Source organism: Symsagittifera roscoffensis, chromosome 1, assembly GCF_963678635.1.
Source record: "Symsagittifera roscoffensis chromosome 1, txSymRosc1.1, whole genome shotgun sequence".
In the NCBI taxonomy this organism is placed as follows: domain Eukaryota; kingdom Metazoa; phylum Xenacoelomorpha; order Acoela; family Convolutidae; genus Symsagittifera; species Symsagittifera roscoffensis.
In genome coordinates this window covers 27669541-27692019 of record NC_087062.1, presented here as the reverse complement: position 1 = coordinate 27692019, position 22479 = coordinate 27669541, and the positions used below count along the sequence as shown (strand labels likewise).

Sequence of the window (22479 nt, the reverse complement as noted above, 5' to 3'; positions counted from 1 at the left end):
ACGCGTAAATGCAACAACAACCATTTTTTCAGTCATACCAACCCCCGATACACCTATCAATGCTACAGCAGAAAACAATCAACAAGAAAAAGCTCTCCTTGTCACTGCAGATGCGGAAAGTTAACTGGAAACAAGTGCTGAGCTTAATGACGCTTTAACAACTGAACGTATCATGCAAAACGTAGAACTCATGGAAAAACACAAGTTTACCCGAGCCAAAAAAAACCTGAAATTTAATAAAAAACCAGAGCGAGTCATAATTAACAAATAAAATGTAGAATTTTATGTTGATAAAAATCTAATTGGTCTTAAAGCAACAATTTTTTTATGGTATACAACCGGCTTTCATTATGTTTTTAAAGGCTCTCAAACTTGGCGAACAGTTAGTTATGAACAAGCATGCCAAATTTGTGGCTCAGTCAATGACAAAGGAACAAGCTCAACAACAATAAAAAAACGAGTTACCACAATATCCCCTTCAACATCTGCAGCAATATCCTTTCACCGAAGAAATCATCATAAATTTCCAGCTCAAAAAGCTTTGAGAGACGCAGAACCAAAAGAACTGTCGCAGATGGTAAAAGAGAACGAGCAGCAGAAAAAACCAATCGAGACTAAAGAGAGGAAGAAGATTCTGAACCGTACGGTATGCCCGATTTGAAACAAAAGAAAAGAAGACAAAGTCGTGAAATCAGAACACTGAAAACTAAATTTACAAGGAAAGGTCCATCCTTAATTGGCAGTGTACAGAAATTAAAAGACATATCAATATTTTCACGAATCAAACTGGTAAATTTAATAACTGCATAGCCTGCATATACAATTTAACAATCATTCCGTCGCAAAACAACACGTCTCAAAAAGATTGTGTACTGTATAGACGAAATATGGTCAATTGACCTGGCGTATGTTGATAAAAAGGCACAAAACAACAAAAGACAAAATATCCAGATCATACAGAAAAGAGACAGGTGAAACCACAAAAGGTGAATATGATGAAGTCGAGAAATTATTCAACGAAATCAATTAGAAGATTGATCTCGACATTTTGAGTTCAATCTTCGACCCCATTACCAAACGTGTTTCAATTTAGATGCATTATTGGGAAGACTTAAAATTGGAGAGAATCCATATTCCCAACAGCTTAGGTTTCAAAGATAAAAAGGATGTTACGGGTTATGTGACACACGTAACAAACGAACGAGAAAAAAGTATCTATTCTGCAACACATGGTACAGTTGAATTCAAGTCAACCACGGAGCTTTATTCCATCAAAAAACCATCAAAAACTAAACACAAATCAGTTGTTTGCGAATATTTGCTGATTTTAGTCATCAGTAATCTACCTGTTAGTATTCCAAACCCTAATAATGTCGAGGAAAGTTATAAAACTTTAATCAGTCAAAAAACGAATTTGGAAAAAAGTTAGCTGTTATATTGAGTAAACAAGAATTTTGTATAATCTGACATTTACTTTATTTTTGCCTCAAGTGTTTGATGACAGCATAAAAATGACAGCACAAGAGTTTCCTCTGATTCCGAAGCATATTCATTTTAGAGAACAACCTCAAGCAGCGCGAGTTTTGCTTGACAACTCCATCAAGCATAAAAATTTTAACTATCGTACTTGAATCGTTTAAGACGCGTAAATGCAACAACAACTATTTTTTCAGTCATACCAACCCCCGATACACCTATCAATGCTACAGCAGAAAACAATCAACAAGAAAAAGCTCCCCTTGTCACTGCAGATGCGGAAAGTTAACTGGAAACAAGTGCTGAGCTTAATGACGCTTTAACAACTGAACGTATCATGCTAAACTTAGAACTCATGGAAAAACACAAGTTTACCCGAGCCAAAAAAACCTGAAATTTAATAAAAAACCAGAGCGAGTCATAATTAACAAATAAAATGTAGAATTTTATGTTGATAAACTCTAATTGGTCTTAAAGCAACAATTTTTTGAATGGTATACAACCGGCTTTCATAATGCTTTAAAGGCTCTCAAACTTGGCAAACAGTTAGCTGTGAACTGGCATGCCAAATTTGTGGCTATGTCAAAGACTTAGGAACAAGCTCAACAACAATTAAAAAAAACGAGTTCCCACAAAATCCCCTTCAACATCTACAGCAATATCCTTTCACCGAAGAAACCATCGAGAATTTCCAGCTCAAAAAGCTTTTAGAACCAAACGAGCAGCAGAAAAAACCAATTGAGACTGAAGAGAGGAAGAAGATTCTGAACCGTACTGAATGCCCGATTTAAAACAAAAGAAAAGAAGACAAAGTCGTGAAATCAGAACACTGAAAACTAAATTTACAAGTAAAGGTCCATCCTTAATTGGCAGTGTACAGAAATTAAAAGACGCATCAATATTTTCACGAATCAAACTGGTAAATTTAATAACTGCATAGCCTGCATATACAATTTAACATTCATTCCGTCGCAAAACAACACGTCTCAAAAAGATTGTGTACCGTATAGACGAAATATGGTCAATTGACCTGGCTTATTTTGATAAAATCACACAAAACTTCCAAAGATATGAGGTATCTTTTGCTTGCAGTGGACTGCATGTCCCGTTTTCTACGCATACAGCAATTAAAAACCAATTTTGCCATTCAGCTGCAGAAGCATTCAAGCGCATGATTAAAACAAAGCAACCAAAAATAGACCGAATAGATGCGGGCGTTCAATTGAAGGGGTCCTTCGTAAATTTAGTTGAGTATTAAAGCATTTAAACCTATACAGGAGAGAATTGAAAAATTCCGCTTTCACCGAGAAAATTTTTCGATCACTAAAGAGTTTGATTCATAAGTATTTTAAGGACAAATGAACCTACTCTTACATCAATAAGCTTCAAGCTTTTGTCCGCACAAAAAAAATCGAAAACAAACCGTGTCATCAACTTAGCCACCATAAAATTGACAAAAAAGGAAGTCCCCTAATTTTCTTAGGAGAGGAACAATCCTTGAAACTTGTTCGCCGACCAAAACTCTACGTTGGTGATTTCGTTGGTGATTTTTTTCGAGAATAGCAAATATGACATCTGTTTTCGATAAGATCATAAACAATTCTTCACTGCTGAAGTTTTTGAAAGTTTTGACACAGCAACCCGCTAACTTATAATCTTATCGAAGCTGAAAACGAACCAAACGAGGGTAAAATTTATGATCCCGAACTAATCAGATTATTGGAAAAAGAATGATCAAATTAAAAAGTTTCCAGCAAATGCAGAGGTGACAAAAATTCCTTTATTATTATGTTGGTGTCATCAGCTTCCATGAAAATTTTCATTGAAATCTCGCTAGCGAGTTTTAAAATCTGCTGAGCGAAGAAATTGATCTACAAAGCGAATAGAGACTTGCATTGACAGAAAAAACGTTTCTCACTCATTCGAACAATGTAACAGATACTAATGTAGTATACTAAAAAAAAGACAAGGTTAAAGCAAGCCTAAATGCGTCAAAACATAAAATAACCAGATCATACGAAAAAGACACAGGTGAAACCACAAAAGGTGAATATGATGAAGTCGAGAAATTATTCAACGAAATCAATTAGAATGTTGATCTCGACATTTTGAGTTCAATCTTCGACCCCATTACCAAACGTGTTTCAATTTAGATGCATCAATGGGAAGGCATAAAATTGGAGAGAATCCATATTTCCAACAGCTTAGGTTTCAAAGATAAAAAGGATGTTACGGGCTACGTTATTGGTTATAAAGAATCCAGTCCTAACCATACCACTCTCATATCACAAAATCTCATCTCTGAGTATTGAAGGAAACTTTCGAACAGAAATCCGTGGACTTGTACCATTTGTGGAAAGAGGAAAAAAATTGTTTTGAAGAAACATACAGACGTACTACCATAATTAAGCCACCATTCCACACTTCTCGGGACAGTACAGACAGCAGGATAGGGATTCGGCGTTCTTGCTATGGGTATTGGACAATTTGCGCTCCATTAGCTCTGAACTTTAAAGTACCAGCAGCAAAACTTATTGGAAAAAAACTACTTGTTCAAGAAGCACCCGAATCAATAGATATAGCAACTCCGAAGAAAACACCAAAACAAGCCTCGAAGAACACCGCAAATTATAATGAAAAACAAGTTGCAGATAGTCTTATCAAATCTCGTAGTATAAAAAAAGAAAATCTTGTACAACAAAAAACAAAGAGGAAACCAGGAGCTCTCATTCGAAAGAAACGAATTCCAGTGAGAAGTCGTTCCAATTTTTTTCACCAGAGTGAGAAATGATTTTTAATACAATACCAACTGAAGAAACTCACGGCCAATTTCATTTATTCAAAAATCTACTGAATCGCTACCTTCGAAACTGCGTTAACTCAAGAAATTGGTCCATCTTACTCACTTGATGATTCGATCTTCGAAATTGAATTTACAGGAGACAGAAACATTTTTAGCGATGTTCAACGAACTTGCTTGGAGACTGGAGCACGCATCGTACAAAACAATGGCTATGTCCTACGTACTCATGCAACAGAAGCAGGACAAAAAGACACTCCATATTTGGTCAATATTCTCCTTTCATTTTTTCAGAATGCACAACCTCCTTCAATGGAGTAAAAAGTTCGGCAATTAATGACAATTTTGCACCTAAAGTTTTGTTGACAGTGAATTCTTGCACGGTAATGATGCACAACAATCAATTTTTGCTTTTTGAGGTTATTATTATGAAGATTACCCGTCAAGTCTTCATGATGCTAATGGGTGGGCGGTACATGTCGCGGATCGTTAGCGGATTGAATGTGCATTTAGGGCAATCCGTCTAAATGGCAAAATTGCATATGATTTCTTATCATCTGACAATAATCGAATCAGGGATGTTACGAGTAGACTTTTCCTGAAACGATCTCTGAATGACTTTGTTATTATGTCGGAGCTTCAAGACAAACATTATAAAGTTCAAATCTGCGTGGCACATCTATATCTAAAAAAATGGCGGTAACAGATTCTTCACTTTCATCGGTAGACAAAATTTTGTTACAAAAACCAGCAATATACAAACATTTTGAGGTTTTACCGTGAACGTTTTTTAACCACAACAGGTAGACAAAGCTGGCGACAAGAACATGTTATGCCAAAGAGACAGTTCGTCGAATGATTGTGGCAATGAGCACAAATTTAGCATTCTCGGTTACAAATCGAACAATCTCGTTTGATTATCAAAATTTTTTTTGAAAGAAATAATTGCTTACCGAAACGCTCTTCCGATTGCAGGTTGTCCTGTATCAATGACTGATAACAAACAAATACACTATAACACATTGGAAGCTTTTGACTTTTTTTAACAATAGTAATGGAAATAATTTGGCTAATTATCACAATCATCACAAGGTGGCGTTTGATCTCACATCTACTGAGGAGGCTTCACTTGACTTTTTTCATCCTGAATTGACCAATTGGACCATTTCAGGAGAACTGAAATGTGATACACCTCTGGCGGCAAAATTTGAGCTACTTTCATGGAAGAGCACTCATCAACAGTTTAAGTGCGTTCTGATAGCAAATGCAGCGGTGACAAAATTTTCTTTACTATTATGTTGGTGTCATCATCTTCAATGAACATTTTAATTGAAATCTCGTTAGCGTGTTTTAGAATCTGCTGAGCGAAGATACTGATCTACAAGGCGAATAGAGAGTTGCATTGACAGAAAAAACGTTTCTCACTCATGCGAACAATATAACAGATAATAATGTAGTGTACTATAAAAAAGACAAGGTTAAAGCAAACCTAATTAGTTCAAAAGATAAAATATCCAGATCATACAGAAAATAGACCGGTGAAACCACAAAAGGTGAATATGATGAAGTCGAGAAATTATTCAACGAAATCAATTAGAAGATTGATCTCGACATTTTGAGTTCAATCTTCGACCACATTACCAAACGTGTTTCAATTTGGATGCATTATTCGGAAGGCATAAACTTGGAGAGATTCCATATTCCCCACAGCGTAGGTTTCAAAGATAAAAAGGATGTTACGGGCTACATTATTGGTTATAAAGAATCCAGTCCTAAACATACCACTCTTATATCACAAAATCTCATCTCCTACTAGCCTCTTGATATCTCTGCGGGCACTCAAATGATGGTTATCTTCTTGGACCTCATTCATCATCAGATTATGGGTAATACCAAAGCAGCGTTCTTAAGTTTCAGGGATACTAATCTACGAGTGAAAAACGGTTACGCTTGTAGCATCGAACCAAATCATCGCACGGTTTTCAGCCATTTGGATTACAGAATTTCCTCGTGAATAACATTCAGAGCATTTCAGTGAAATTTTGAACAAAATCCGTGGACTTGTATCATTTGCGGACAGAGGAAAAAAATTGTTTTGAAGGAACATGGAGGCGTACTACCATGATTAAGCCACCATGCCACATTTCTCGGGACATCATGGACAGCGGGATGGGGATTCGTCGCTCTTGCTATGGGTATTGGGCAATTTGCGCTCCATTAGCTCGGAATTTCATAGTGTCAGCAGCAAAACTTATTGGAAAAAAAACTACTTGTTCAAGCAGCACCCGAATCAATAGATATAGCAACCCCGAAAAAAACACCGAAACAAGCGTCAAAGAACACCGCAAAATTACAATTTCAAAAAACAGAGGTGACACACGTAACAAATGAACGAGAAAAAGTTATCTACTCTGCAGCACATGGTACAGTTTTAAACTTTCCTTCTCCATCAGTGGTCCTGATTGATGATATTTGCTGCATGATCAAACATTCAAATGTAGGGAGAAGACAAAGTACGATAAAAAAATTTTAAGTCATCTCGTGAACTGCTTCGAAGCATTCTTTTCTGACTTCGAGGAGAATATGGAAATTTGGTGCCATTCTCAAAATTTTCAGAACAAAAACTGCACTGAATTGAATTGAATGCAAACGCACACTTGGTATGAGGAAGTTCAGAGACGTTGGGTTCTTTGTCCAGAATAAGCATCTAAATGTTTTAGGAAATTGTTTAAAATATTCAGGCGATTGCTCGTACGTTGCTTCAACCAATCTGTTGAATATTTAAAACCGGTTTACCCAAAATACTCAAGCTACTCGAAATTTTTTGTTAGATTAACCTTCTTCATCATCACCGTTTCCACTGTTACGGTACAGTTCGGGGTAAACCGATCGTCTTCATCTGTATCGTCATTTTTGAAGTCCATCGTTTCCTGTGGTGGAGTTCGTATTCTTTTCATCAGTTGGTACTTTGACCATTTTTAAAGTTTTGAATATTTTTTTAGCCTGGCAATCAAACTCGTTTGTTGTTAGAGTAACTGATTGATCAAATTTGAACAATTCCTCCCTATTTTTTGTACAGTATTTTTGCGATATAGTTATACGTTTCATCAATTGTTTATGCTCCAACTCCGACTGTAAGTTTTTTTCCGAAGAAATATCACAAAAATCGAACAGGTCAGAATCACTTTCAAGCGTGTACACAGCGGTGAGTTAAATCAACTAATTTATGTAAGAGACAACTTCAGACCGATTCAGCTAGCGGATAGCTAAATCTTGCTAATTAGTTTTTATGGTATGCGTTAAGCTTCAGTGGATAAATTTTATTCTTTTTGTCGTTAAACTTTTAATTGCTTCAGTTACATATGTCATTTTGTCTGGTAAACCTTTATTAGGTCATAAACTTTCAAGAAATTGCCCTGGTGGCACACATTTAACCCCATTGAAGCGTAATTTTTAGGTCGCTTTGTCTTAGGAACATCAAAAAAAGGCGCCAGTTGGTTTCTTTGAATCATATATCTTCAAAATTTTAAGACACAGTTTTCATTCAAACGATCAGAAAATGGTTTCAAAGTCCAAAGGCACATTTTTACTATTCATACACCACCCACAACCGAGCAATTGCTTGCTGTACGCTCTCAATCACTCAAAATTTCAAGCAAACCAGTCGAAACTACAACCTGAGAGAAATCAAAATTTTGAAAAATGACCAGTCCTTTACAAAGTATTTCCGCGTCTGACGAAGAGAAAACTATGGTTCATCAGACATACTTGAGAGAACAATAGCAAATTTTCAACAAACACAAGAGAAAACCATCACTATTCAATGACCTGGCTCCGCGAACAATGATCAAGAGTAACAAGAATGGACCAAAAAAAATCTTATTCTTGTTTGAGGGCTCAACAGTGAACGAGTCGTATCCTGCAATCGAATAGACAGACATCAAGGATATGACTTTTTTTGAGCAATCACCCCGGAAGGTCCTGTTTCGATACGAATGCGACACGATTCCTATTTACAAGAACCAGGAAGGGTGCCTTAGTTACTATGCGGAACGCAAGTCATTACGGGATATCGAAACTGCGATCTTGTTTCCTGTTGATTCAACTGTACAAGGAATCGAAACGACACATATGTACCCCGCAACTCCAACTAGCCCGATCAGAGCAACAGTTTGACGCAGATCTCACGACTCCAAACTGCTATCAGAGATGCCGCTAGTTGATGCATGCGCCCAAGAAACATAAACTACTATTTCAAGGGTTTTGAAAAAACTCAAACAAGTTTCGAGTTTTTTGAGGTAAATTTGGCGTTCATATAAATAATTATTAAAATAATATCGTTTGTTTTAACCTGTCTGTATATTGTTGGCTTTCTTTTTCTTTCTCAACTTTTGACTGTGTTTTGAATTTGGTCTTTTTATCTCGATTGTGTTTTAAAAAGCTAAAAATAGCAATAATAAATTCAGTTTTTTATTTGTTCAAACAGCCAACAGACAAAAAAACTAGATAACAAAAGGTAAGTATATTACGACTTTCCCGCTGGATTAAGTTTCTATGTATCACGACGGTTAGCCGTAAAAAGAAAATATGTTTTTTTTCTATAGAAAATTCCTATGAAAACGTTTAAAAATTTATTGAATCAAAATTGAATTTTTATTTGATGAGAGGAGAGAGAGAGAGAGAGCGAGAAAGAAAAAAAATTTCAGTTTTTTGCCGATGACCCCATTTTCATTTTCTTTTTCAGGATATTGACTGCTTTATATTTCAAATTAACGCTAAATATGAAAAGCCCGTACATTTTCAAGCCGGATGTCCAAGCATATTTTGGCTTTTCTAAACACTCTACGCTCTCTCTCTCTCTCTCTCTCTCTCTCTCTCTATCTCTCAATCTTCTTCGTGCCTAGTGGGGTTAACCAGGACTCTTAATGTGAGAGTGTTTGCGGCCATTCTTAATGATTTCTATCTCATTTATAAACACCTTTCACGTATAAAATGAAATATTTTTGGTAAAAACCTTTTTTTTTTGAAAACTGAATATGGATCTAACTAGACTCAGGAGATCATAAGAAATTGATTGAGAGTGTCTTCATCGGATTTAGAGCAACAAATTGTTTTCCGAAAATTTTTTCAACCAAAATTGAAACTCAAAATGTGTAGAATGAAAATCAAAAGCTGTACAAAAAACACAACTTGATTTCTTTAATGACTTTACCGGTGGGAGGCGTTCCCGAGGATCGTAGTGACGAGCAACGCCGGGTAATATATTGCCCGCTTAACCAAATTGCCATACCTCAAAAGTTTGAAGGATTTGATATGTAATGTTTCAAAGAACACTGATTATTCTTAGAAAGGAACCATTTATTCAGCTAAACACATACAAACACATCAACATGAATACACCTACACATACATAGATACAGGCATGCATACGTTGACTGAAAACCAATGTAACATTAAAAGTAATTGTATTATATTCAGCAACATTTTCCTTCTAAATTTTATGATCGAGCTGCTAGCCTTTTTTTTATTTCCCGCTTCTACTAGGGTTGAATTAGTCATTTTAAACCAAACGACTTTGAAGTGTAAAAGGAGTTAAAACAAGAATTGACGTGAATACCACATACAGGAACCTAAAAAACGGTAGAGAATTAGTTGATGTAAAATTTTACCTCAAAAAAAAGACCAGTATAACCGAAAAAAAAAACAATCTTCAACCGTTAATCTTTACGGTTGAAGTTTTTCTTTACCTTACCTAGTCTTTCTTTACCTTAAAAAGAAAGACAAGTATAACCGAAAAAAGAAACTTAAGCCGTTATTTTCAACCGAAAACTCAACCGAAATGAACCTATTGCTGAACATCTTCTCGTTTTGCTCGAGCTTGAGGTAAAAGCATCAAGCTCGAGCAAAACGAGGGTTGGATAGCAAGGAAAAATTGCTACTCAGCCTAGAAACTTTAGCAAAGGAAACCTATGTCGAAAAAAGGAGTTACTATTGTCGAAAAAAGGAGTTACGAAAAAACAGCAGACCAGGAAATTTGGACTGAATGCTAGATTTGCGAGCAGAATTAGGAGGAAGCACAAGAGAAAGTGTTGGATCACTGTCACTGTTCAAACAAGTCTCTAGGCTGGGCTCATAGCAGGTGCAACATCAACCGTAAGACTACGAACTGCATTCCACACAAATTAGCAAAGTATAATCTTCGCTGCATCTTTCGAACATTAGGGAAAGCAATCCGATAAATTTGTTCTCTGTAGTACCCAGTTACTGAAAATATCAATGTGGATAAAAAGGTTCAAAAACACAAATGGAAAAATTCAAAATGTTCGAGTATTGGTAAACATCTTCAAAAAGGATATTCTTCAGAAAAAAATTTAACTCTTGAAAGAGAAGGGTTGTATTCCTAAAGTTACATTAATAGCTTTGATAAGTTCAATGAGTCACTATTGCCTGCCCTAAGGTTATGGAAATACAGTCTCACTGGTGGGGAAGTAAGCGTCAACGAAATCGAGTATAATCGTTCCAAGAGGTTTTTTAGCGAGTTCCGTTGCCCTTCGAGTATCACGATCTATACCTTGCTACAGATGTTCTACTACTACCTTCGGTTTTTTGAAGAATTTCATTTGGAATGTTATATTACGTACGGGCTCGACTGCGCACACTACTACACCGCAAGCAAACTAGCCTGTGACGTGATCTTGAGAGAAAATCTGGCAGACATTCGACTGCTCACTGAGCGGGACCACCTCTAGTTTGTGGAGGATTTGATACGCGGTGGAAAAGCATCAGTTGCCAAAAAAAATAATGGAAAGTTTTTAAACAGTATTTAGAAGACTATGATAGAAACGGAGACTCATCGTATATCAATAATTTCGACGCTAATAGCCTCTATGGCGGAATTATGCTGCATTATTCACTACCGTTGTAAAAGTTTTCGTTTGCCGATGAAAGTGTAGGCCTAGCGAAATCAATGTTGACCGAAGAAAGCAATGAATGGGGGTACCTCGCCGAATAATATCTGGAGTTTTCGGAAGACCTGCCTGACTACTTCAAGGATTACACATCAGCGCCCTCTAAAGAAGTAATTGAACTGATGGACTTGAGTACCGATCAAAATGAAATGCTTGGAAAAATGAGTATGACGAGGTTGTCAAAATTTTTGTGCAGTGTGTTGCAGTTTCTACAAGCTGAATGGCTGCAAAGAAGACGTTTGTTTTCTAATATTTTAATGCAAGCTTTGCTTTTGGTAAAACGATGGAGTCTCAACGAAAAAGCATTAAAGCAAGAGTTTTGCCAGAGCTCATTAATATCTTTTTAAATGTTTGATGGCTTGTTGGCCACTGTAGCTATAGGCCCAAGTTCAATCCACTGGGACAAGCCAATAATTTAAGACTAGGCCCAGAAGTTCATGTTTGAGTTCCATTATCTTCAAATGCAAACCAACTTTAACCTGGAATTGCTATACTCAGACACTGACAGCTTCATAAATCTGAGATTGTATACGAAAATTTGAAAAAACTGGGAAATCAGTTCGGTTTTAGTAAGTACCCAAAAGACTCGCCAATGTACAGTGACCTTAACAAGAAGACAGTTCTAGATTTCAAAGACGAGATGGCAGGGAAAACAATAGAGGCTTTTGTCGGTTTGAAGCCGAAGTTCTATTCATTTAGATGAAAAGTAAGTGTTCTCAATCATCATTTTTTAATTTGTTCGTCATAGAAATTAGATAAAACGATTATGCAAAATTTGTTGATACAAGTACTTATTCAAAAACTTGGTTTTAGCATGAACTACTTGTTGTTAGGAGAACTTACCGAAACAGTTGCGGTTTCTATGTAAATGTTTGCTTCGCATTTTTTTCTAATAGAGAAAGTAGACATTATTGTTTTGGTGATTAGGCATTCATTTTTAGAATGTTTTTTTATATTTTGTCCTTTTGGTCTAGATAGCTTCTCAAAAAAGTCAGCAAAAGTAATCACTTGGACGGTTCAAAGAACTCTTAGCCATGACAGGTTAAAACAATTTCATTCTTGTGAAAAATATTATTATCCAGTCAAAAAACACGAAAAAGCTAAAACGAACACTAGGTACGAACAAAATAGCGCTAGCCTCCTTGAATACCCAGCGATTCCTTTTAAGCGAACTTATTACCACAATACTGCTTGGTCATTTTCTGAATATGATGAGTTTCTAAAAAACAATTTGAAGAAAAAAATTGGAAAGGCATTTTGCAAAAGGATCAAAAATGCGAGGAACCAACCTCAGTTAGCTTGAATTTGCAATTGCGTAGCAGTCCGATTTTTCTGTGCCCGAGCAACGCTTTAGTCAACGTCGCTGAAGTAAAAAAAAGCTTGATTGTCATATTGCTGCTGGTTTATAAAAAAATTTAGAAAGACCAAATGCACAAACCCATATTTCTTTTGAAAAACGTGAGGAAATGGACAAAGAGGAGAGCGATAAGAGTTGGTCAGAGTGCAGTGGAGAAAATTACAATTCAGCAGTAATTGTTGCAAAGAAAGCCCGCAGAATTGAAAACTTTTTCATATTCAAATTTCTTACGCTTGTTCACTTTACTTAAGATTTGATTTCTATCATTTACCGCGCCTAACTTAATTCTTTTAATTACTACTCATTTTTTTCGTTTGAAAATGAACAGCCCCTCTAGTTTCACTAAACAATCTCAGCAGGAGTAATTAAACTCAGTCGAGCAATGTAATTCCCAAGATCGAAACGGACTTCAAGAAAAAATCGACCATCTAATGGACCACTTCGGTGTTGTTCGAAAAGAATGTTTGAGAAAGAAGGTGGTGGCTGAGACAATATTTGAGAAGAGAAAAAATATGAATAAAAGTATCGCAAAGAGAAAAAAATGAAATAGCTAAAATTAAAATCCGCCGGGGAACCAACATTTTGCGACTTTGTTTATTAAAATTTGAGTTGAGAGAACGAAAAAAAATTTGGATCCTAAAATCAGAATGCGAGCACTTTTTCGGTGATAGGTGGGCGAAACACAGCATTTCAATTTTTGGCTCCAAAAAGTTTTGTTGCCCCCATTTAAGGATCTTAGGCGGCCCATGGCAGGCGTTCCCCCAAACTAGGCTCCCTAAAGATCCCTGGAGGATCTTTTTGCTACAGAGGATAAAGCTCACTTGAGAACTTGTTTGGACTAACAATAAATGAAAAAAAAATGCACGCCCGATTCCAAAGTTTTACTCAATTAATAGACGATTCTCAAAGTTATATTCTAAACGTTGGAATGACTTGTTTTGTTTTTTCAATGGAAGTCATTTCACACTTATTCATGGCTTAGATCCTTCTTGGAAAATCGCTTCTGCAAATTAAAAAAAACTTAAATGCAAGAAGCGAAGTCAAACCTGATAGAGATATTGTTCCAGTTTTTGTTTAGCTTGAAGTCGGCGCATCTCAATTCGGTCCTGATTTGCAAATCGTTGTATGTCTTCAAGAAGTGCTTCCACTTAGCCGCGTTCATGTTTTTCACGCCTAATTGTAATCCACTCGCATTTTCCTGTCGCCCTCTCTTCAGCTTTCACGCTCAAAATTCCATTAACGTCTACGTTGAAGGTTATATCAAATTTGTACTGTCCTTTAAAACCGCGTTTGATGCCTTCAAGTATAAAAGAGCCTAAGTTAAGATTTTGTGAAGCAATTGATCGTTCTCCTTCAAAAAGTGAAAACTTTATGGACTGCTGACTGTCTTTAGTAGTTTGAAAAGCCTTAGTCGCTTGGCACGGAATAGAGCGGTTTCTTTTTATGATGAACGACATTACATGGTCTTTGGATTGAACTCCGAGTGAGAGAGGGCACACATCAATTAGTACAACTTGAATCAATTGAGCAGACGGCGCCAAACAAAAGATGGAAAAATGAAAAAAATGAAAAAATTGAAAAAATGAAAAAAATTCACATCCGATTCCAAAGTTTTACTCAATTAATAGATGATTCTCGAAGTTATATTCTAAATGTTGGATTGACTTGTTATTTTTTTCAATGGAAATCATTTCACACTTATTCATGGCTTAGATCCTTTTTTGGAAAATCGCTTCTGCAAATGTAAAAAAAACTTAAATGCAAGAAGCAAAGTCAAACCTGATAGAGATATTGTTCCAGTTTTTGTTTAGCTTGAACTCGGCGCATCTCAATTCGGTCCTGATTTGCAAATCGTTGTTCGTCTTCAAGAAGTGCTTCCACTTCGTCGGGTTCATGTTTTTCACGCCTAATTGTAACCCCCTCGCATTTTCCTGTCGCCCTCTCTTCAGCTTTCGCGTTCAAAATTCCATTAATGTCTACGTTGAAGGTTACATCATATTTGTACTGTCCTTTAAAACCGCGTTTGATGCCTTCAAGTATAAAAGAGCCTAAGTTAAGATTTTGTGAAGCAATTGATCGTTCTCCTTCAAAAAGTGAAAACTTTATGGACTGCTGACTGTCTTTAGTAGTTTGAAAAGCCTTAGTCGCTTGGCACGGAATAGAGCGGTTTCTTTTTATGATGAACGACATTACATGGTCTTTGGATTGAACTCCGAGTGAGAGAGGGCACACATCAATTAGTACAACTTGAATCAATTGAGCAGACGGCGCCAAACAAAAGATGGAAAAATGAAAAAAATGAAAAAATTGAAAAAATGAAAAAAAATTCACATCCGATTCCAAAGTTTTACTCAATTAATAGATGATTCTCGAAGTTATATTCTAAATGTTGGATTGACTTGTTATTTTTTTCAATGGAAATCATTTCACACTTATTCATGGCTTAGATCCTTTTTTGGAAAATCGCTTCTGCAAATGTAAAAAAAACTTAAATGCAAGAAGCAAAGTCAAACCTGATAGAGATATTGTTCCAGTTTTTGTTTAGCTTGAACTCGGCGCATCTCAATTCGGTCCTGATTTGCAAATCGTTGTTCGTCTTCAAGAAGTGCTTCCACTTCGTCGGGTTCATGTTTTTCACGCCTAATTGTAACCCCCTCGCATTTTCCTGTCGCCCTCTCTTCAGCTTTCGCGTTCAAAATTCCATTAATGTCTACGTTGAAGGTTACATCATATTTGTACTGTCCTTTAAAACCGCGTTTGATGCCTTCAAGTATAAAAGAGCCTAATATATTGTTTTGTGAAGCAATTGATCGTTCTCCTTCAAAAATTGAAAACTTTATGGACTGCTGACTGTCTTTAGTAGTTTGAAAAGCCTTAGTCGCTTGGCACGGAATAGAGCGGTTTCTTTTTATGATGAACGACATTACATCGTCTTTGGATTGAACTCCGAGTGAGAGAGGGCACACATCAATTAGTACAACTTGCATCAATTGAGCAGACGGCGCCTTTATGAGACTGGCTAAAATTGCAGCCCCACGAGCAACAGTTTCCTCTGGATTTCCCGAATTGACTAACGGCGTGCCCGGGAAAAACTCCTGGATCATTTGCCGGATTTTGAAAATTCTACTGGATCCACCTACCATCAACACGGCGTTGATGTCTTCCTTTTGCAGTTTGGCATCAATTAGGGCAATTTGGATGCTGTCCAGAGTCTTTTTGAACAGGTGCTCATTTAGACCTTCAAATCGGGCTCGACTGATGTTAGACGTGAAGTCTTTTCCATTCAAAAGGTTGTCAACTACAACTGTAGTTGATGTCACAGAAGAAAGTTGATGTTTGGATATGTTGCAAGCCTGCAGAAGTCGAATAAAGGCCCTTTTGTTATCCTTTATGCCCTTTCCACATTGTTTTTCTACATGTCTAACGAAATATTCAGCCATGTTTTGATCGAAGTCCCTGCCACCCAGAAATGAATCACCAGACGTAGCTAGGACGTCTATAATTTCATCCTGGCATTCTGCTATGGTTATGTCAAAAGTCCCCCCTCCAAGATCGTACACCAGAATCTTTTTATCTCCCGTCGCAAATTTTTGACCGTCGCAATGAGCTAAAACCGCAGCTGTAGGCTCATTGACAATTCGAAGGACCTTCAAGTCTGCAGTTTGTGCCGCCAGGGCTGTAGCTTCTCTCTGAGTGTTGTTGAAGTAAGCAGGAACAGTTATGACTGCTTCCGAAATGGAAGTTTCTAAGAATTTTTCTGCTTCCTTTTTGAGTCTGGAGAGAATCATTCCGGAGACTTGTACTGGGGTCAACACCTCCTTTTTGCCGTAGCACAACACATCATAGCATAGCTGACCGTTTTTTTGCACAGTGTTGAACTTCCAAGATGAACGAACAGCTTGAAGTCGTTCATCATCGTACGCTCTTCCGATCATTCGTTTTGAGTCATAGAGAGTGTTTTCAATGTTCCTCTCCAGCTGAAAGAATACGTGGTTAAGTTAAGTTTTAGTACAGAAACACAGTAGCTCAGTCTTCTCTACAATCACCATTTCAAATTCAAGAAGAAGCCATGCCTTCAGAAACGATGGTTAAATTTGCACTCCGTTACTTACAGTTGGTTTTCACGAAAAAATAGCAGACATTTTTGTGCCAACTCTTTGGTATCCTGGAGCAAACTAGGTAATCTTAATTATATAATTTTTGTGTTATGTATATTTTTCAACTTTCAAATTCTACATAGGGCATGTATTAAATCATTAAATCTTTTTTTTGATTTTTTGATTAACTATCGATATTAAAAAATAACAGAAGTCATAGCAGAATCAGAGGCGCCTGAAAACGGGCTGCAAAGTTCCACGGCGTTGTCGCAATGTGTTTTCGTTTGTTTGTAAATGTAGTAACTTTTACAATGAATGGAATCTAATTTGCAAACAATTTATTATGATTATTATTATATTATGTATTTCATGTATTTAGTCTTTTAAAATTGCAAGTTCAAGAATAAGAAAAAAGTGATGCAGAAAGGCCATACCAGCTTTTAAATCAAGTACTGCAAAACTAAGCCGTGATTCGTAAGACCCCATACTTTATGCATAACTTGCTAAACCAGTATTCTCGACGATTTCTTTTAAAGTTATGGGGAAACCAATACGAATATTTCACTTGCATCGTGCTTTTTTGACTAATTTTGTTTTACAGCCAGAAAAAAGGGATTGTTATTTTGATGAAGAACGACAATTTAGGTTCAGCTACCCTGCTATTATTAGTAAATAATTGACAACTTTCCTTTTTTTGGCTATAGCTCGATTCTGCAAAAATGAAATCAGTGGTGTATAGGGTGCGGAATGTATCGTTTTCCAACAACACTAACAAAAATGAAGACAACCTCATTATACTCTAAAGCAGGGGGCGGATCTAGGGTTTTCTCGAAGTGATGCTTCGACCGAGAGATGCTTCGACTGAGAAAAAAAGTTTCGACTGTGATTGACCGAGGGAAAATTATTCGATTGAAATTTTTTAAAGTTGTTTCCGACCGTCAAATTGGTTTCGTACGCTAAGTTTGGGAAAACGTTCATAAAATGATAATAATTTATGGTAACATGATATACCTGGGCTTTGGCTTCCTCGCCGATGAGTCTCTGGTTGTCACTGAAGGCCACGTACGAGGGGGTAATGAAGTTGCCCTGACCATTTGGAATGACCTCCACTCTTCCATCTGCCCTGTATACAGCTACACAACACGCAGTCGTCCCCAAGTCAATTTCGATGCTTTCCGATGTCATATCTGCTCGTATATACCCTAAAGATAGAAGAATATAGCTTATTTTCTGGTGACTACCCCACACGCACTGACAGAAATTGATTTAGATCGATTTTAGTATGAAAAGTATGCAGATTAAATTGAAATCGATTTAATATGTAAAAAAGTAAGTTAATCAAAAAGAAAAAGTTCAGATCGACTTTGATCGATTTTAAATCGATTTAATTTCAACGCTACAAAAATCGAGTTCAGTCGATTTTAAATCAATTCGAATGGATCTTATATCTGACCTAAAATGAAATCGATTCAAATCGAATTTAAATCGATTTAAATCGTTTTTTTCACTTTTTTTCTTGAAATTTTGTAAAACAAGATCAACCGTCCCCCCATGACCCCCATATCTTATTTTGTTGCATATTTTTGAGCTCAAATTTTATTTTTTAGCAATGTTTTTTCTCTATTTGATAAATTTGTTTTTGCCCAATATCGGATTTACATTGATAGTTTTTTAATAATTTTAATGAATTTTTTGAGCTCAAAATCTGATTTATATTGACCAATTTCTTCATTCGTTACACAGGTTTTTGCCCAAGATCCGATTTTCAATGTTGATTTTCTATGATTTCAATGCATATTTTTGAGCTCAAAATCTGGTTCATTTTGACAGATTTTTTGATTTGTTACATATGTTAATGCACTATGTTACTTGAGTTCTAAAACATCTGGCACATGTGTTTCTATTTAGAAAATCAAGATTAAAATTTTCGTTTAATTTTCTAAAAAGCATGTTTTTTGCCTTGTGAGCAGAGCAAAAAAATCGATTTTAGTGTGTCGGAAAATCCATCAAAATCGATTTAAATCAATTTTTAGACACTTAAATCAATTTAAAATTTTCAAAAAGATCAATTTGAATCGATTTAAAATGGATTTAAAAGAGATTCTGATGGATTTAAGTGAGATGCGGAGGGATTTTAGTGAGTCGGCAAATCCATCGAAATCGATTTAAATCAATTTTAAGACACTTAAATCGATTTAAAGTTTTTAAAAAGATCAATTTAAATCGATTTAAAATCCATTTAAGTTCGTAAAATGTACATGGCTAATCGATTTGAATTGATTTAAAATTGATTTAAAATCAATTTAAATCGACCGGAAACCATTTCTGTCAGTGCGGGATAGCCAATCAAGGAGGGTTATCTTGCAAAAACTTGCGATATTTTTGCAAATAAGGGCTATCTTGCAAGTCTGAACGCCAGAAAAACACTATGGAGAATCGAATTTTCTAAAGTCACAAAGAATTGGTTTTTAAGCTCTGAGAAAAAAAATTGAGATAACCAATTTTAAAAACGTTCGTATATATAAGCTGATTTTTCATCTTTTGTACAGTAAAAAATTCGGGCTTGGATTATAATTAAGGCATTTTTGAATAAAAATTTTCATTTAACTTGATTTTTTGGTTTATTCGAATAACTCATCTAGTTTTGCAATAAAAGCGGTTAAATAGCTTTTTTTTCAAAAATGTGTGTTCAATGGAATTAATTTGCTTGAAACTGGGTATGTTATGTCCACATAGAAACGATAGGCTATTAGGATCACCTCATGCTTTGCTTTGAGTTTATATTTCTCTTTGTTTTTTTTTTCTGAATTGATTAAGTATTTCAATTTTACCCCACTGATTTTCGTATTCCTGCCACAAAAGCTAAAAGTTTAAAGGAGTTTATGTTGCAAGAATCTTGCAAGAACTTTTAAAGAGATGCATGATAGTTAAAAGTTTTTTGCAATTTGTTGAGAGATTTTGCAAGACCAGTGTCCCTTGATTGGCTAGGGTTGCTATATAGGTCCCGTTATAAAGGGTTGCTATATAAAATTACATAGCAATTTTAGCATGAAGGGCCTGAAAAAGCAAATATATGTGGCAGGCAATGACACTTGAAACCATCAAAACCTTCAGCAATTTGTCTGTCTATGAGTTGTATCGTTAATTGTTCATCGTCAAAAGAATTTAAGAAATGATTGATATCAGAGAAAACTATTTTATAATCATCGTGGCATGAAATCGAAAAAATAAGCCTGCAAAAACTCCAAATTTATACAGGGGCTAGATTTTTGCGCCCAAATTCACTAAAAAAATTTCAAATCTGTTTTCATCAAATAAGAATGCGAAGTTCTCTTTAATGTTCAACAAAATGAAAGCATCAAATACAAAAACAATAATAATTTCTGCCAGTGATTTTGCAATACCGATGTGCATAGTATCTAAGAAAAGTTAAAGTGAGATTCAACAGCAGGGGCGGATTTAAGGCTAGGACACGCTCACCAACCAAAAGGTACCACCTTTGGTTTTATTTAATGACATTCATTTTAAACCGACCAGCCCTAAAATGTTTCTAGCGAAGTGTCTTGAGGGACCTTCGGTACCTCGTTACTAAAATGCCCTTCGTGCAATAACTCTGCAGTTTATCTATCATTAATCTGAATCAAGATCATACAGCGGCATATGTCGAGGAGAGTTCACGTTAGATAAAATATATTTTTTTGTGGAAGTTTAATTGAATTTTTGGCATTTGTGCTATCAGACGTGAACCCGAAAAGCTAAAACCTGGATAACATCTTTGGTTTATAAAAACAGATATTGTGTTATTAAAGCTGTTCAATCCTTAATTTTTCTACGGAAGATTTTCAGTTTAAAAAATGAACAATAAAAATGAAACTTTGGTTCAACATCTTGTACTTTAACCAATTATTTTGGTATAATACTTCTCGGTCCTAAAATTTTAAAGTTTTTTGCGTAAATTCCAATAGTTTTGACCTGAATCTCGAATTAAAAAACTGAACTTTAAAAGCCGTATTCTGTCAGAGTCAAAACTCAATTAGTTTTTGACTTCTGGGCTAGTGTATTTCAGGCTTTTGATCTTTTTTATATAAATAAAAAGTTGTATTTTCTAGTGACGTTTTTTTGGGCTGTCTTTTTATGTTTCATTTCATCTCCTACGTTTATCCTAATTATCAGTGATTCCATGGACAAAATTATCTCTTATATTGTTCCAAGATAAAAGGGATGCTAGTCTTGGATCCCATTGAGCTGCGGGACCGCTTGTTGTTGAACCGAATAACGGTTTCTGAATATCTACAAGTATATCTTGATCATCACCTGGGAGTGGCATAGTGCCTAAAGAGAAAAATTTTCTCTCATAAAAACCTCCTGCGTTTGCATTTGGGTATAATCATGTGAACTTTTGTAAAGCTTAATCTGGATATGCAACCAAGTTTGTTTTTTTTTGGGTTCTCCTCAGTAATATTACAGGTTTAGCTTTTCATAAGCTACAATTTTTAAATTCAATAGATTTTTTCAAACATTCCTCTGGTGTCTCGTTTAGTCTGATCAAATTTTTCTTTTGAACTTGTTCAGGATGAAATTGATGAGAATTGGATTTCTCTGGAGTCCTTTTTGGATATATAATATATCCTAGGAAAAACATATGAAATTCAAGTCTAATTTTCTGGCTTCTTTTTAAACAACAAGTCGATTTTACAATCTATCTGGATGTTTGTGAAATGCTAAATAACTTTTGTCATTCCATCTGACATTCTAGGATTTAAAAACTTTGCAGTATCTATGACCTGATATTTTTTTGACATGGCGTCTTATAACATATTAAGGCTTATTTCTATTTAAATTATTGAAAAATAGAAACTCTCAGTTTGTACGGTAAAACCTCTATTAACGTAGAAATATTTGAATTTTGTTTTAAGAAATGATTTTAGTTCAATTTAGCTAAAAAGTTTTATCAATTTGAGCTAGTGTATCTTATCTGTATTATTATCTCTCGTTTTAATGGAACTTCAAAAAAAATTTCAACAAACAAAAGATCCAGTCAACCAACTTTGATCTCAAATCATGTCAACTTCGATTTCTTCTTCGATCCCAAATACTGAACTACTGGAAATTCGATCCCAATACTGACCTTCTGATCCCAAATTACTGACCTACTTTGATATGAACTTCGATCCCAAACAATGATGCAATCCCAAATACCGACTTAAGTCGGCGATTCGCTGTGCGTTGTGTTTCCAAAACACTCTCAAAGCCATGGGCTACAATATTTAATTTATTTCCGGTGTTAAGCTTCAAAAGCAGTATTTGAGATTGAGGCAGTCCCCAATACTGACCTAAATTGGCGAAATGACGTGTGTTATGTCTCCATACAATCTCAATCCAATTACTACAAGCATTGAATTAATTCGGCGTTATGCTTCCAAAATCGGTATTTGGAATTGACGCAATCATAAGTACTGACCTAATTTAGCGATATGCTGAGTGTAGTATTTCAATACACTCTCAACCAAGGACTCCAAAAGTTGAATTTATTCTGTGTTGTGTATCCCAAATGCTAAAAGCTGAATGTTTTGAGATTTGTTTCGTGAATTCCGCTAACAATGGCTAAGTCTTTGCCTTTAAATTCCCGCATTGCTTTACATAAGACTTCCAGCTTTAGCTTTCAATTGTTCAAATTGCAAATTCGAGAATAGACAAAATACTGAATCTCCTTACAATTTGCGGAATCTGGCGACAATTGCGGATTTCCGCTTACAAATTTTGCGGATTCCACTCACATTT

At 35.7% G+C, this 22479-nt stretch overlaps 1 protein-coding gene across 1 annotated transcript; it reads right to left on the bottom strand.

Moving 5' to 3' along the window:
* Positions 1-15108: 15108 nt before the first annotated feature.
* LOC134855123 (heat shock 70 kDa protein homolog) lies at positions 15109-17895 on the bottom strand. Its single transcript, XM_063871566.1, has 2 exons — positions 17710-17895; positions 15109-16578 (listed from the first exon to the last, which is right to left on the bottom strand). The coding sequence occupies exons 1-2, from the start codon at positions 17881-17883 to the stop codon at positions 15109-15111; spliced, it is 1644 nt and encodes a 547-aa protein (XP_063727636.1). The 5' UTR covers positions 17884-17895.
* Between the last annotated feature and the right edge of the window lie 4584 nt (positions 17896-22479).